Source organism: Ambystoma mexicanum, chromosome 6p, assembly GCF_040938575.1.
Source record: "Ambystoma mexicanum isolate Mex_15411 chromosome 6p, UKY_AmexF1_1, whole genome shotgun sequence".
NCBI classification, from domain to species: Eukaryota; Metazoa; Chordata; class Amphibia; order Caudata; family Ambystomatidae; genus Ambystoma; species Ambystoma mexicanum.
In genome coordinates, this window is record NC_090935.1 from 1,173,791,595 (window position 1) to 1,173,807,945 (window position 16,351).

Sequence of the window (16,351 nt, forward strand, 5' to 3'; positions counted from 1 at the left end):
TGTGCGAGCACCATCAGGCATTCAAGTGTGACATTCGGCTATGCCCTATCTATGCAACCGAAGCCTCAGCCTACTGGTCCATAATAATGTGCACAGAATGGCCGTGTCTGGCATTGTTTGGAGTAACTTCTCTTTCTTGTAATTTTTCAGGATGGGCGCCTTTTATGCTCCGGGTCTGATTGGCTTGAACATAATACGCCTGATAACTTCAATGTACTTCCAGGTCTGGGCCGTTATGAGCAGCAATGTGCCCCATGAGCGTGTGTTCAAAGCATCGAAATCCAACAACTTTTATATGGGACTTTTACTACTCGTCCTTTTCATGAGCCTTCTACCAGTGGCCTACACCATCATGTCACTGCCTCCTTCCTTTGACTGTGGACCATTCAGGTACAGTACGAGGACCACATTTGGTTTAACAGCACCAGTATAAAGTTGATATTCCCCTTCGTGGTTTACACAGGTTAACAAGTAATGACGTATGGGAAGACGTTGGCCCCAATGCCAGTGGCTGTCGAAACAAGGGTTTACCTCCTGCTTTTAAAGCACAACTCCAGCTCTCTCGTTCCTTCTTTCAATATTTCAAAAAATGTTGCCTCTTTCTCACCCTTTTATTTCTGGATTTGCAAGTTTTATAGGTATTTGCCTTCTATCATATTTAACTAAGAAGACTCCCAGATTCAGAGGCGTGTCCAGGGAGTGGCCTGCTGTGGCATGTGCTACCCCTGGAATCTGATTGGCCATTCCATGTGCCACCCAATTATCCTAAATGATGATAATTATCTGTGTGGGCGCTCCTTCTTCAAACCACCCCAGCATAAGTCAGAGCCAACTAGGGGCACCCCAGTCAAAAGAGTCTGAAGACGCCACTGCCCAGATTATGCTCTGATTATCCAGATGAGCATTATAACTGCATGTGACGTGGTGTATGCAAAGGCAAAGACAATTCTCTCTTTGGGTTAAGAAAGCAGCAAATCCTGAATGGCCCCTTTCAAGGCACCCCAATGGTAGCTCTTTAATCTCTTGTCTTTCAGAACCCCTAAATGTTCAGTTGAATGTGGTTTGTGTAATTTATAGTGAAAGCCCACATTTTCCTCTTGTGTTTACCCTGCATGTTGCACCCTGTTCTTTTATGGAGGCAGACAGTCTCTGAAAAAAATGACTGCAGGCTATACTGACAAAGGTGTGCTTATTTAAAATAGCTGTTACTGTGTGTGATTATGTGTCAACCGCAGAATCCGGGTGCCAGCTAGTGGGTGTGGTATGAGGAGGATACTGTGATCACACAAATTAGCCCCCACCACTGGGCATGGGACAGTCCCATGCCGTGAGGATGTCATACTGGCTCTTTCAGGGCATGACCATACAAACTACAACATCAGTCTGAGCAAGACACCACCACCCAATGGCAGGCTCAATTAGACAACGATCCTGACTGCATCCAAAACTATCCCTACAATTCCAAAACATTAGGAAGGTTTACTGTGGTTCCTGTTGTAGATGTGGCTCCACTCTCTACACTGCAGATTCCTACACAGATGGGCAAGTTTGCAGAAACACAAAATTTGCGATGGCGGAAGAGCTTTTAAAAGCTCCAGTTCAGCAGCCACTTGAAACAGATGATCAGACAAAATGTCCTCCTTTAGGAAGAAGGTGATTTCCCAGTACCCTGTCACCTTGATGCTTCAAAGACGTTACACACATGCTGGACCAGACATCCAGCCCAGTGGGAGGAGCCAGGAAATTGAGAAAGGATGTCCCAAGAAGGGGAAGTGTAGGAGTTTGGAAGAGGTCATGGTTGGAGGTTGGAAAGAATGGGTGACTCATGAAGAATGATGGGGGGCAATATGATAGAAAGTAAAAAGAGCAGATAAGAATGCAGTAAGAAGGAGAGAAGACATATTAGGAAGTGGAGGAAGGAGATGCCAGGAGGTGACAAGAGGAACAAACCAGGAGTGGCCATAAAACGAGAAGGCTGAAGCTCGAATTCAGGATGTGGCAGGAGGAATATATCGGAAAAGATTTGGGGGAGACCAAAAAGGCAATAGGAGGAACATTTTAGAAAGTTATTAGAGGTACTCAACAGGAAAAAGTTGTACAGAGAAGACCACAGGAGGTGAGAAGAGGAAGATATCAGGAGGTGGCAGGAGGCAAGCATTAAGAAGCGGCTAAGAAGGATGAAGAATGTGGAAAGGTTAGTAAGGCTGTGTCTGCATCGGACTGCAAAATCGTGTTTACTTCTCTTCTAACGGTGACCCTAGCACTGGTGGATTGATTTACACAAATCTGCATTTACAAGTTATGTTCAGAGTTTTCCACAGAGAAGATCTCTTTAGTCTTAAATATTATTCAGTTTCAGCCTAAAATTGTTTGTTTTCTATAACCGCACACATCTGTATGACAAACCTTTGTAGGCTTTATAGCCAGTGCCTGCAATCTTGTTTTACCATCATTTACGTCTTGACCGTTGCGTCAGTGTATAAAACTCCTATGCATCGTTGGTGGCACGAAGACCTTCTGACAAGAATATACATTTTTTAATCAATCATGGGACAGGGTTGGACTGGGCCATGCAATTGTCTCGGGCACCAATCAAAAAGTGGCCCACAGTTGCAAGTGGCTTTTCATTCCTTTTGTGACACTGTTTGAAGAGTACCCAAATGTGAGGCAAATTGTACATTTTAAAGAATATTTATTCAGCAACACTGGTCCAAACTACTAGCCGTGCAGTGAAGTAACTCATCAAACTGGCCCACACTGGCCAAAAAAGTGTCCCACTTTGACCAAAGAAACTTGCCCAAACCATAATTTTGAGTTTCTGGTTCAGCCATTGGCTTATTACCCTATAGGCCAGTCTGAGCATGTTATGGGACTATGGGAAATATTAACCCTGTTAAGGATTTCAATCAGCACACACCTGGGTATCGCCTAGCATGTAGTGCGCAATGAAATACTTATTTATTATGTCTATAGGTTCAATATTCTGAATGATATAACACTCATATCACACCCATCTCAAAATACCCCCCCACTTCTCAAGGTCACACTGGACCAGGAATCAGGCTAGTTTGTAAAGGTAAATATTTATTTCTCTATTTAATATTCAAATCACACATACGTTTATATATATATATATATATATGGGGCAGCAATCACCAAGCGGTGACAATGCAATTCAGAAAATAAGCAAAGCAATTGAATTCACTTATAGTAATGTAGAATAGAAAACACAGGAAAAAGAACAGTTTTGGTTTGTGAACAGATAGCGTTTAGGTTAATATTTCCCCCTGCAAAGTTCTTTAAGGCACAAATTAGCAATCCTACACAGATGTAAGTAAGCATCAGGTATTCAGGAATGAAAGACAGTGGGCCTCATTACGACCCTGGAGGTAACCATGCCGCTTTTTGCGGCATGACTACCCGCATTCCGGGAACCGGGCCTGGGTTCCCTGAATGGGGAAATACTGGGCCATTCCGTCCTTGGAGGGCCCGGTATTTCCCCATTCAGGGAACCCGGACCCAGTACATCCCCATTCCCATTTCAGCCCCCATAGGGCTCAATGGGAATGGGGATGATGCTAACAAGGGGCCCGTTAATGATGGGCCCGTTGTTAGCATCCTGGTTTGCTCGCGGGACCTGCTAAGGATGCCATGTATTACCAGGCGTCCTTAGGGGGTCCCGCGAGCAGACCTCGTAATGAGGCAGTAGGGGGTTAATGGGCCGGCAGCTCTTCCGGCCCCATTAACCCCCTACCGCCAGGGTCGTAATGAGGCCCAATGTCTATAGTTTGAATGCAATCTTCCCTCCCCAAACAAGAGAGAAAACCGCTTTTGGAGATTGACACTTTTAAAATGTCAGGTGAAAATGGCTTTGTGAAACAATGCAAGGTGGGCAAAAATGCTTAAATTGATAGAAATTTTTATGAAAGCAACTAAACAGGTCCTAAAACATATGAGCGACAAGATGAGCAACAGTACACACTTTAGATCAGGATGGGAGTGTAGAAACACTTTGGATGAGAAAAGACACGTGTAACTTTTGCTAAAATGTAAATTTGCGTCAAAATTTCACTATGCGATTTATGATAATAACGGGTCAAATATGGTGTGATGCGATGTTTTTGGTTGTGGGTGTAGCTAAGGGTCTCATGTGTAACTGGGAGTTGAAATTACATTTCTATCTATGAAATTGAAGAAGTTATGGAAGTTTTAGTGACAGGTGTTTTTGAAAAATAGAACAGAGAAAAGCAGAGATTCAGTTTTAAAAAATGACAGATTGGATTTATTACACTCTATTAATTACTATGAAAAAGAGAATGCCACCTGTGAATCTCCACAGTTACTCACAGCCGCTTTTAACTATTCACGTGTGATACTTTAGTTTCTGTTCTGTATGGGAATTACTTTATTTAATCCAAATCACTAATGGGCTATGGTTTAATGGCACAAAATGGGAAAAATCAGCACACAAAAGGTTCTAACAATATTAGAGTTTCTCAAGTTAAAGATGGGATAGGTTAAGATTGGGATAGGACAATGCAAATATACTATGGGTCATTATAATTCCTGTTGATACTTACAGTCCACTGTACTTAAGATTGGACCGTCAGGGTTCTGGTCATTGGATCGGGTCTACCGGCAGCAGGGCAATTCTGGAGGGATCGGTCAGCTGGGCAGTTCTGGTCAATCGAGCTGCACCTCAACTGGATTTGGAATGGATTGGCCCTTCTGGTCACTGGACACAGTAGATTAGCATGATGACGAGTTTCAGCAGGCAAGCATGATGGTAGTAAGCCAGACTGGATCAGAAATAATTTCCCTTAAGCTTGGGATGGTTGAATTTGGGCCTAGCAGAAAAGGGTCCAGCAAATGCTGGGCCTTGGTATTGCAAAGTAATCTGGATCAGGACAAGATGAAGAAGTCAGGAACAAAGAGATGCACAGAAATCAGGATGTGGTGAGGACGCAGTGTGTGTCTATGTGTGGTGAAGTTCCTATATATGTATCCTACCAAATGACATCACAAAGTTTATGGTATGGGCAGAATTTCAAACCACACCCCCACGGCTGTGAGTGGCCAAAGGCACTTGCCTTGTTCAGGTTGACAGTCAGAACAAAGCTGTCATCTTTATGATGGGATTTAGGAAATCCCAAATAGATTTTGACCAAAACTTAACTTTTGCACAAATATGCATTTCTAAAATTATGCCCCCTAATAAAATTGGACATATACATTACAACCTTGATGGGTTATTTTCACATTCAATCCCCATCTCTGTGAGAGCTGTCTTTGTCATTCTATGGAATTTTATCAATTTTAATCATAACAGTTTGGCCTAATAATTTCTAATTCAGTACATATCTAGGGGATTATCACTAGAGCATGGATATACAATATCAGACTTGCAGCATTAATAGTTTTGCTACAATTAGGCTTTTCCTGTAACCTTGGTTCCTTAGGTAGTAAAGGGTTCATTAATGTTTTCGAAGTAAGGGCCTAAAATTAGATTAACCTCTACCAATTTTTGATTTGTCCTCCTTCAGGTTGCACAGTTAAAGAAACTTAATCACAATTAAGTATTTAAACACCAAAAGTTCTGGCCAGTTTTTTTTTTTCTTTGTAACTTTCCTTTCAACAGGCAACAGCTGTCACATTCCTTTGATCAGGGAGGTGTGTCCTCTTCCTGGAGAGGGAAGCTCCACTGTAGAGATCAGTGGACAGCCTGCCATTGTCCTTGGCTCAGCCAGAGACGAAATTCTTATTAAGCTCATTGTTGTCAATGTGCGGGAACCCCCAGCATCCATTAAGCTTTCCTGTAGCAAGGGAGTGTCAACTGAAGTGTCATCTTTCCCAGGCTGGGCACTGTCAAGTCAGAATTAAATAGTTACATAACTCCAATACTGGGTTACTTGAAAATTCACTTTGTGTTTCATTTAACACCTATAAAAATAAGCACAGTTTATAATAGATTTGGACATCTAAATAAATTAAGCCCTTCACAAACATGCTGTTAAATAGGCACATTTTGCAATTTCTTCAGGGAAAAGAAACACTTTTAAACTGGATTTTTACATCTAATTTTCTTATGAAGCACACACACATTCAACTCAGCATTATTCTGTCTTTGAGAGCTGGAAATTGTCTGCAGTCTGGAAGTAAGTATTGAGCTTATGTTTGGAGTCTTCTCTACACAGCTGAAATTGATATGTTGCCACTTTTATCTGCATTTTTCCTGTGTAATTGAAAACAAATTGTTGCTGGGCTGGTGTTTCATAAAATACATTTCTTAGCTGCTATCAGTCAGTGAGGCCCAGTTTCTTCTGACTGCACTGGATGATCTGTGGTTTCAGCACACTTTTTATTTCAATAGTTCACTAGTAAATGACTGAATTTAGTGCCAAAACAGTACTTTGAATGTTGCAATTGATTTGGAAACTGCATTTTAAAGGGCATTTTCAGTTTTTAGCCCATGTCTGTGGCCTTGCTTCATGTGACATGTAAGAGCAACCACTGGCATTTTCCTGTGGTGAGTTCTGTTTTGACACCAACTTTGACTGTGTGAGGCAGGGGTGTGCAGCCTTTTGTGATTTATGAACCGTGCACAGTTTTGCAGATTTGGTGCGCACCGGGGTTAGCGCATCAATTTTTGGCTGTTTCTTTCCCCATTGGCAAAGGGGTGCAGTGGGGTGCATTGGCATGGGTAAAAATATCCCACAAATCCCCCCGACTACGGCGTGACTTCCATTCGTGGGGAAGTCAGGCACGTGGGATTTTTCTTTCTGTCCATGTGAAGATATCCGGTTGCTTCTCCCGGCAGCGATTGATGCGACACACTCTCCTCGCTGGTTCTGTCTAGAGCGACACTCCAGATCTCTTGGGGTTTTCCTCCCAGTCCCCAAGGAGGCCCTCCTTGGTGATTAGGTGGATTTAGTTACAATACTAGAAAACAGAACATAGCATGGTTATGAAAAGGTTCCCACAACTGTTCCCCGGGGGATTTCAGCAGTGGGATAGATACATGCATTTAATAACAATTGACAATATTCTACGCATATATTCAATGATAAATTACCAATTTCCTCACATGTAATCAATGAACATTTAATAATTTTCTAGATGTACGGATTTACCCCCTCTGGGTTTCCAGTAGGCTCTTCTATTTGCCGCAAAGTATGCGTGGGATGGCAACTCTTCAGCTGGTTTATGTGGACCCACTTGTCTTCCCCTTCTGTCAAATTTCCCTTGGGGATGTAGATTCTGTAGGCGACAGGTGAGATTATGTCCACAATTTCAAAAGGACCGCATCAGCTTGGCAGGAATTTGTGCTCCTTGGCTTGGTTCCTTGGAAATTGTCCCGTACTTGATATTCCTTCTTGGTGGTTTTAAGGTCATAGTGGGTCTTCATACTGTCTGCAGATCTTTCTAGATTCTGCTGAGCATATGCAAAAGCATGTTGAAGGTGTTTTCTCAGATTCTCAACATACTCATGATTTGCGGAGGCATTTATCAAGGTCTGCTCTTGGGTTCTGTAGAGCAGATGCTGGGGTAGCACCATCCTTCGTCCAGTCATCAGCTCAAATTGAGACATTTTTGTTGCAGAAGAAGGGGTAGATCTGCTGGCCATCATGACAAGAGGTAATCGAATATCCCAAGTTGGCCCCAAGTCTGCCACAAACCTTTTACATATGCTCACAATGGTTTTATTGTACCTCTCAACCCACCACTAGAGGACAGTGTTTGTTTGTTTTTATTATTTGTATTGCGCACCAGACCCAGGGGTATTCAGGCGTGAACGGATAAGAGGGTTGTTAGGCTTAGGTTACAAATGTACAAGGATAGGTACAGCTGAGGTTACAATGCTGTATAGGTGAAATGATAGAAATCATAGACAGGCAAAAGGAGTGTGTGTGTGACATACATACAAATATTAAGGTAGTTACAAGTTACAAGGATAGGCACATCTGTGTTACAGTGCTGTATAGCTGCCACAATGGGCAGGCAGAAAGATGGTGTGCAGAATGTGGCATATATCTGTAAGACATACCTAAATATAGTAGGGCAGTATGGTTACTTATATACAATAGGGACAGGATGGATACGTGTATAGTGTAGTCAGACATGCTGTTCTTTTAGCCAGTGGATCAGGCTAGCTCAGAATTGTAGGTAGGGTAGAACTTCCCTTAATGCAGGGGGGGGGAGTTCCAATATTGAGCTGCCTTAACAGGGAAGCTGCTCCCACCGGACTTGGTGAGCCTAAATCTAGGTACTATTAGGAGTTTGGAATTGACCTTTCTTAGTGGGCGGGAGGCTACTTGTCTATTAAATTTGTCTGAGAGGTATTGTGGGGCTGCGTGGTTGAGGCATTTGTGCATTAGGGATGCAGTTTTGAGGAGGATTTTGTCTTTAGTAGAAAGCCAGTTGACTGATCTCCTAAGGTCAGATATATGGGCCTTTTTAGGAATACTTATGGCAGCTCTTAAGGCATTGTTTTGGAGGGTTTGAATTTTGGAGATGATGTGTTTATTGCTGCCAATTTATAAGGCGTTGCAATAAACCAGTTTAGATAAGATTAAGGCTCGCGCTAGTGTGATACAGTTATTGGGCGAGAGGAAGGGCTTGGCTGCTCTGATTAGCTTGCAAGTATAGGAGGTTGCTGAGGCCAAAGTATTAACTTGTTTGCCAAAGGAAAGTGTAGAGTCTAGGTGGAAGCCAAGTGTTTTGACTACCTTGGCCACAGTGATATTATTGTTGTCAATTGCGAATGAGGCGTAGTTAGGGCCTCGTTTTTTAATGTTGGATGGTGTACCTAGGATGAGCAGTTCTGTTTTGTCATCATTCAGGCATAGACAGTGGGAGGCCATCCATGCCTGGATGATGAGGTAGACTCTGTTTACAAAGGCCAAATCCTTGTCATAATCTCCCGTCAACGGGATGAGGATCTGTGTATCATCAGCATAATTAATGTAGGTGATACCTAGATCATCTAGATCATTGAAAAGGGGCTTTGTGAAGATATTGTACAGAGTTGGGGAAACGCAGGAGCCTTGGGGTACACCGCATGAGATAGGTGTAGGGTCAGCCACTGCTATGGGTGAGAAGACTCGCATTGTCCTGTTATCTAGGAAGGACTGGATCCATGCAACTGCTTCCTGGGAGAAGCATGCTGCGGAGACTAGATGGTTGCAGAGTATTACATGGTCTACCAAGTCGAATGCAGCCGACAGGTCAAGGAGTAGGAGAAGTGCTGTGATGCCTTTATCTCTTAGTGTATCTATTTGTGTTTTAAGGTCTAGTAGAGCAGTCTCAGTACCATGCTGGGGTCTGAATCCAGACTGGCGAACACCTAGGAGGTGATTGTGTTCCAGGTGGTGCTGAATTTGTAAGTAGGCTACTTTATCCAGAATTTTAAGGAGGAATGGCACTGTAGTTATGGGTCGGTAGTTGGTAGGGATATTGGGGTCAAGAGTTTGTTTCTTGAGGAGGGGGAGGACCCAGGAGTGTTTCAAGTTGCAGGGTATGGTGCCTGAGGTGAATGAGTCATTTATGAGTTTGGTAATGAACGGGGAGAGTTCACGGGCAGAGTCTTTTATAAGTTGGGCTGGACATGGGTCACTGTGGCAATTGGACGGTTTGATGGAGAGAATAACTTTCTCCACTTCTTTGGTGGATACTTTGCGAAAGTGAAAGCTGGAGGTATGTAGAGTCGGTGGGGTAGGTGTAGGTTGCAGTGGCGATGTGGGGTTAGTGTCAGTCTTGGTAGTATTCTCATGGATGTTGGTCTTCGTAGTACTAATGGTTTCTTTTTTATTATTAATTTTCACCTGAAGCATTGATACCTTGTTGGCCAGAGCATTCTGTATATGTTCGTGCACCAGTTTTTATCCTTTAGACAGGAGTCAGGAACTTGAATAGGGGATTCTACTTCTTTTAGGATAGCAAATAATTCTTTGGTGTTGGATTTGGCTTGGGAAATGCGGGTGTTGTAGGAGGTTTGTTTGGCTAGGATAATTTCCTTCTTCTATAGGGTGGCGAGTTTGGTCAAGGTATTTTTGTTAAGGTCTGAAGGGTCAGTTAGACGTTTTTCATGTCTTATGGCTTTCAGGTGGGGTGTGAACCACGAGTTTAGGTGTTATCCAGGTTTGCTCTTTCTGACCTTCAATGGTGCAATGGTGTCAAGTGATGCAAGCATCACTTCATTGTACACTTGTACCATGGTAGCTGGGTCAGTCGGGTCTGGGATGGAATTTAGAGTAGGAAGGATGAGGGGGATGAGGTTTTCCAGAGTGATATTTCTTTTATTTCTAGTAGGTGCAGCTGGGGCTATCTTACCAGTAATCGTGGGGAGTCTAGCTTCTATGGTGAGGAGATCAGGTAGTGGTCCGACCAAGGCTGGGGTTTTATGGAAGTGATGGATGTGTGGCAGTTGTGTTCAGCAATCCAATCTAGGGTCCTTCCTTTAGTGTGTGTGGGTTCTGTGATCTTTTGGATAAATCTAAGTTCCTCGAGGGAGTTGTTAATTAGTGCAGCATCCAAGTCTAGGGGGTCGCCATATCCGAGGTTAAAGTATCCTAGTATCATGCATTGTGAGGGATTTTTTAAGTTGTCGGATAGTAAATGTGGTAACAGTAACAGTAGACAGTGGTATGCAATGTGTAGTTTTCTTTTCACCCAAGTATCTCCCACATCGTTGTCATCACTTTGCTGGTGAACTGATTACCTCGATCTGACTCAATCCTTTGGGGTAGGCCAAAACACAAGAAGATGTGATTGATCATCAGGGCAGCAGCTGTTTCTCCTTTGCAATTTGGGGCCGGGAGACATTCAACCCATTTAGTAAACAAGCATGTTACGGTTAACATGTACTTGTTCCCCCTAGAGGAGTGAATCACGGGCCCGATGAAATCGACTTCCAAATCTGACCAAGGCAGTGTCACCCCATTCTTTTGGAGGTGAGCACTGTGTGTGAGTGATGTTGGCTGAAATTGTGCACACACAAGACACCCCTTCAAGTATTGGTCGAGGTCCTGCCCCATGTGTGGCCAGTATGCAACCTCTCACAAGACTTCTAATGTCGTAGGAAACCCCTGATGACCAGTTGTGGCCGCATCCAGGGCGTGAGTTAGCATCAGGCTTCGGAATGAGGTAGTGACCACCCACTGGTCACAGCCAGATATGGATCTCATCACCAACAAACTGTCTTGGATTTGGAACATTTTTGGACCTTTCATCAACACTCTGAGGTCCTCTTTCCAAATGCAATCAGTATCTGCCAGGGGAAAGTTCTTAGGGTCCTCAATGTGTTGATAAAAATTACCAATTATTGGATCCCCTTTTTGAGCCATGATTAAAGCAGCATCTGGGGTCTCCTTACTCCACTGGGCAGTTGAGAGTTAATTGTGAGCATTTGTCTGGTACCTAGTGATAGCAGTGACCTGGATTTCCCCCAACAGGGACTCGATCTCAAGTAGATCCCCTTTGATGACTCTGGTTTTTGCCAGCTGATCAGCTAGGTCATTTCCAGTTTTGTCTGGTCCCTCTACCTTAGAATGACCCTTGATCTTTTCCAGTTGATGGTCATCCCATTAGAGGTGACCAGATCATCAATATTCTGTATTAATTTTCTATGTTTTAGTGGTTTATTGTTCGCACATAGCATGCCTCTGGTTTTCTATTAACCAGGTGCTCCACGAACCCGTTCCGGACATAATCTGAATCAGTGATTATGAACAGTTCGTAGAGTTGGTTTTGGACAGCAGTGAGGATGGCTTGATGCACAGCCATCAGCTCTGCCACTTAACTACTACGGGGACCGATTTTGTACCCAGTGGAGGGTTCTGGGGCATAATTCACCCAGGCATTCCCCACGCTGGCCACAAGTTCCTTTTCCCCATTGTTGTGAACATGGTAGGAGCACCCATCCAAATAGACAGTGGGCATTCCCTCACACTTGTCTTCTTTATAGACTTTGTGTGGGGAATTAAGGTATGCCTCCAGGTTGTCCTGGATTTTAAGACTTTCGCCATTGAGACAGTTTTCTCTGGCACAATCATGCAAGTCAGCCAGACCTTGCGCAATGGGACTCTTCTTGTTTTGGCCATTTCTGACCTCCACAGGAAAGCCTTGCATTGACAGAATCCAGGAAGTAATTCGGGAATTACTCCATTTCTTGCCCGGATTCTGTCACTTTTAAGATATTGCAGAGGCTGGTGTGGAGTCTCCACTATGATGTGTTCCCGCTGGATGAACGGGCGGTAATTCTTCAATGCCCACACCGTTGCCAGGAGTGCCTTCTCACAAACGTTGAATTTTTCCTCCACAGAGGATAAAGTCTTACTCGCATAGGAGATGACTTTATTGACCTTGTCATGCTGTTGGTAAAATACTGCTGTCAAGCATGTATTTGAGAACCCTGTCTCCAAGAAGAACTTCTTGTTTTTGACAGGGTAAGCCAGGCAAGGCGCTTATGAGAGGCATCTTTAGAGTTGTCTTACTGCCTCGGCTTGTTCTGGACCACACTCCCACTTGACACCTCCCCTTCAACAGATGGATCAGGGGTCTTGTGATCTCTGTGTAATCCTCAATTAACTTTCTACTGTAATTAGTCAGTCCAAGGAGGATCCTTAGCTCACGCAGTGTTGTGGGGTCTTTTATTTTCAGGAGTGCTTCTACTTTCTTTTCCTCGGGACAGAGACCCTCAGAAGACATCTCATGCCCCAAGAAGTTGACATGGGTCCTGCACCACTGTGCCTTTTAGAAGGATAGTTTTGCTCCGGCAGCCCTCAACTCTGTCAGAACATAATGGATCTCGGCTATTTTCCTCCACAGTTGAGCTTTTGATCAGAACATCATCTACATATGTTCTCGATGCCATCTTTAGCTCCAACAACCTGATTCAGCTAATGCCGCCCACCCCTATCATCTGGTCTGATCACTACATTCTCTCTTTCACCATCCACTCACCCGAACCCCTCCCCCTACTCGTATCCGAACCTCCGAATATAGGCAAATGCTGGAAGAAACTAATAATCACCCCAGACCTAGCCGAGGTTCTCCTCCAGTCTCCACCACCATCCTGCCCTCTCAACAACCATCTCACCCCTGAGGCCCTTGATTCATGGCTTAGCGCATCTCTAATGCGCCTCACCCCCCCCTGCAAACCATCAATCCGCCGTGGCCCTTTCCCCAGATGGTTCACTCCTGAGCTGAAGACCACTAAACGACTATACAAACACCTAGAACGCAAATGGCATAAAGAGAAAACCCATGAGAGCAGGACCACCTTAGCCCGACACCTGTATCGGTACAAAGCCGAAATCCGGAAAACAAAAAAGGCCCACTACAACTCCCGAATCCTAAACTGCAAAAACCCAAGTAAAGAACTCCACAAAATTATCTCCGAATTCACCAACCCAGCTTGTAACACAACCATCCCGACCGCATCGCAATCACTCTGTAACTCACTCTCCCTCCACTTCTACTCCACTGCTATAGAAAGGACAAACACTCTAACCTCCAAACTAGCACTCTTACAGCCACTAGACAATCCTCAGCCCTTACCACCCAACCCATCAGCTACAACCTCCACGCAACCAACGTTCGACTCCTTCAGTCCATTAACAACAGAACAGTTTCTCAAACTCCTATCTGCCCGCAAACCACCCGGATCACCATTGGACCCATGCCCAGCGACTACCCTTAAAGAAATCTTTGCCTCCACCTGTGCAGGAGAACACGCAAGATCTATCATAAATGCTTCCCTCTCTTCCGGTACCTTTCCAGACGCATTCAAATTGGCGCACGTCAAACCCCTGATTAAAAAACCCTCGCTCGACCCGCTTGAGCCCAAAAACTACCGCCCCATATCAAACACCAGGTTCCTCGCCAAACTCATTGATCGAACCGCCTACTCTCAACTTAACGCCTTTGTTGAAGCCAACAAACTCCTAGACCCCGCCCAATCAGGCTTCAGAACTTGTCACAGAACTGAAACCACCCTAACCTCTATCTGGGACGACCTTAAAATGACTGCTGACTCCGCGGGATGCGCCGCACTAATCCTTCTCGACCTATCAGCCGCCTTTGACACGATCAATCACTCAATACTCCTTGATCGCCTCCACTCCCTAGGAATACGTGGAACCGCCCTCAAATGGATAGCCTCATTCCTCAAGGACAGGCACCAAATAACAACACTCTCCAACTTTACCTCCCAAGCCCGACCAGTTGACACAGGAGTCCCACAAGGAGCGTGTCTATCTGCCCTCCTCTTCAATCTCTACCTGATCACCCTCCCACCGATAATTCGTGCACACAACATCCTATGTTACAATTACGCCGATGACACACAACTAATTCTAAAATTCTTGAACACGAATCCTAACTCACAACCTGTCCTGGCATCCTGCCTCCTTAACATTGAACGCTGGACATTAAACCCCTCCAAAACAGAAATCATGGTGTGCGGCAACCCAGATCTTCTCCCGCACCCTCTACCCTGGCCAACCGCCATGGGCAACTCACCGATACCCTCCAACACAGTGAAAAATCTTGGATGCACCCTAGACTCTGACCTAACACTCTCGCGCCAAGTCAACAATCTCTCAAAGTCCTGCCTCTACCACCTCAAAAACCTTAGGCGCATCTTTCCATATCTATCATTTCCTAACAGAGTCTCTGTGGTACAATCAATCGTCATCTCACGGCTGGACTACGGCAACCCCCTATACCTCGGAATCCATGCCTACCAAATGAACAAACTTCAAAGAGCACAAAACGCGGCGGCCAAAGTGTTACTTGCGCTTGGTCCAAGAGACCACGTATCCCCAGCCCTCAAGACACTCCACTGGCTTCCAGTAGCCCGTAGGGTAGCTTTCAAAACCCTATGCCTCACCTATCGAGCAGTACATAAAACTGGACCGCAATATCTTCAAGAAAAACTAATAGCTTATCACCCCACTCGCACCCTCAGATCAAGCACAGCCGGCCTCCTAGTAATTCCTAAGACAAACTCAGTCAGGTTAGGTGGAGCATCATTCTCAGCCCTAGCCCCAACCCTGTGGAACTCTCTCCCACCCCACATCAGGCTAACCGAGGAGCTAACAGCTTTCCGCAAACTACTGAAAACCTGGCTCTTTCCCTAAAACCAACCGGTTCCGTTCTAGCATCATCAAAATAACACCGACCCAGCGAAGCACCTAAAGCAAAACCAAAAGCAAAAAAAATTAAAAAAATAAAAAAAAAAACAAAAAAAATACGGATTGTATCAAATATTCAGAAAAGAAATTAAAGCGAGTAATGTAGATGTAAACAGTGAAGTCAATAACACGAATTGACCACTAGATAAAAGAAAAATAGAGCATGGACGAGCTTGGAAAGACGATGAGTGTGGTGAACGGATGATTGAGAAGGGCGAATGAATAAAGATGATTCTAGACAAGTATAAATGAATGTGGAGGATGAAAGCGGTTGACCGGTGCGTCTGGCAGACGGTTGGGTCTGGAGACCCGATAAATAATACGAGCAAAATCGATGGGGATGACGGATGAGTATGTAAACCAATTGACTGTAGAAAGCGGTCCGAGTATGAAGAGCGGCTATGTGTAGAAAGTGGAGGAAGGTGGAGAATTGGAAGAGCATGCAGAGCGAAGGAGCTTGTTGAGCGAAGAGAGCATACAGAGCAGAAGAACGTGAAGAGCAGATGCGCGTAATGAATAGAGAAAAGTATCAGCGACTGAATGGGGGAGCGACAGGGTGTGGAAGAGCGGAAGAATATCGAAACCGAAGGAATGTGTAGGGTGAGAGGCCGGAAGTGGGAGACCGACTGAGTACCGACGAGTGGAATGCGCGTGGAAGATGAACGCTGCTGACAGATGATTACGGAGGGCGGATGACTGTGGAAGGCGGATGACTGTGGAAGGCGGATGACTGTGGAAGGCGGATGACTGTGGAAGGCGGATAACGGTAGAGGGCGGATGACTGTGGAGGGCAGATGACTGTGGAGGGCGAATGACTGCGGAGTGCGAGTGATTGCGGAGGGCGGATGATTACGGAGTGCGGATGATTACGGAGTGCGGGTGACTGTGGAGGGCGGATGACTGTTGAGGGCGGATGACTGTGGAGGGCGGATGACTGTGGAGGGCGGATGACTGTGGAGGGCGGATGACTGTGGAGGACGAATGACTGTAGAGGGCGGATGACTGTAGTGAGCGGATGACTAGGTAGGGCGGACGACTGGGCAGGGCAGATGACTGCGGAGGGTGTGTGCCTGTGGAGGGTGTATGCCTGTCGAAGATGACTGTGGAGGGCGGATGTCCGTTGGAAAGCGGTAATCTGTGGAGAGCGGATGACGGTG

The 16,351-nt window shown here is 45.0% G+C and overlaps 1 protein-coding gene across 1 annotated transcript in view; it reads left to right on the forward strand.

The window, feature by feature from the left end:
• Positions 1–16,351, forward strand: part of LOC138510277 (transmembrane channel-like protein 2-A) — a 1,079,160-nt gene that overhangs the window by 835,698 nt on the left and 227,111 nt on the right. The window contains exon 16 of the mRNA XM_069625812.1: positions 151–390. Coding sequence (XP_069481913.1) covers positions 151–390 — 240 coding nt within the window. The remainder of the gene's footprint in view (positions 1–150; positions 391–16,351) is intronic.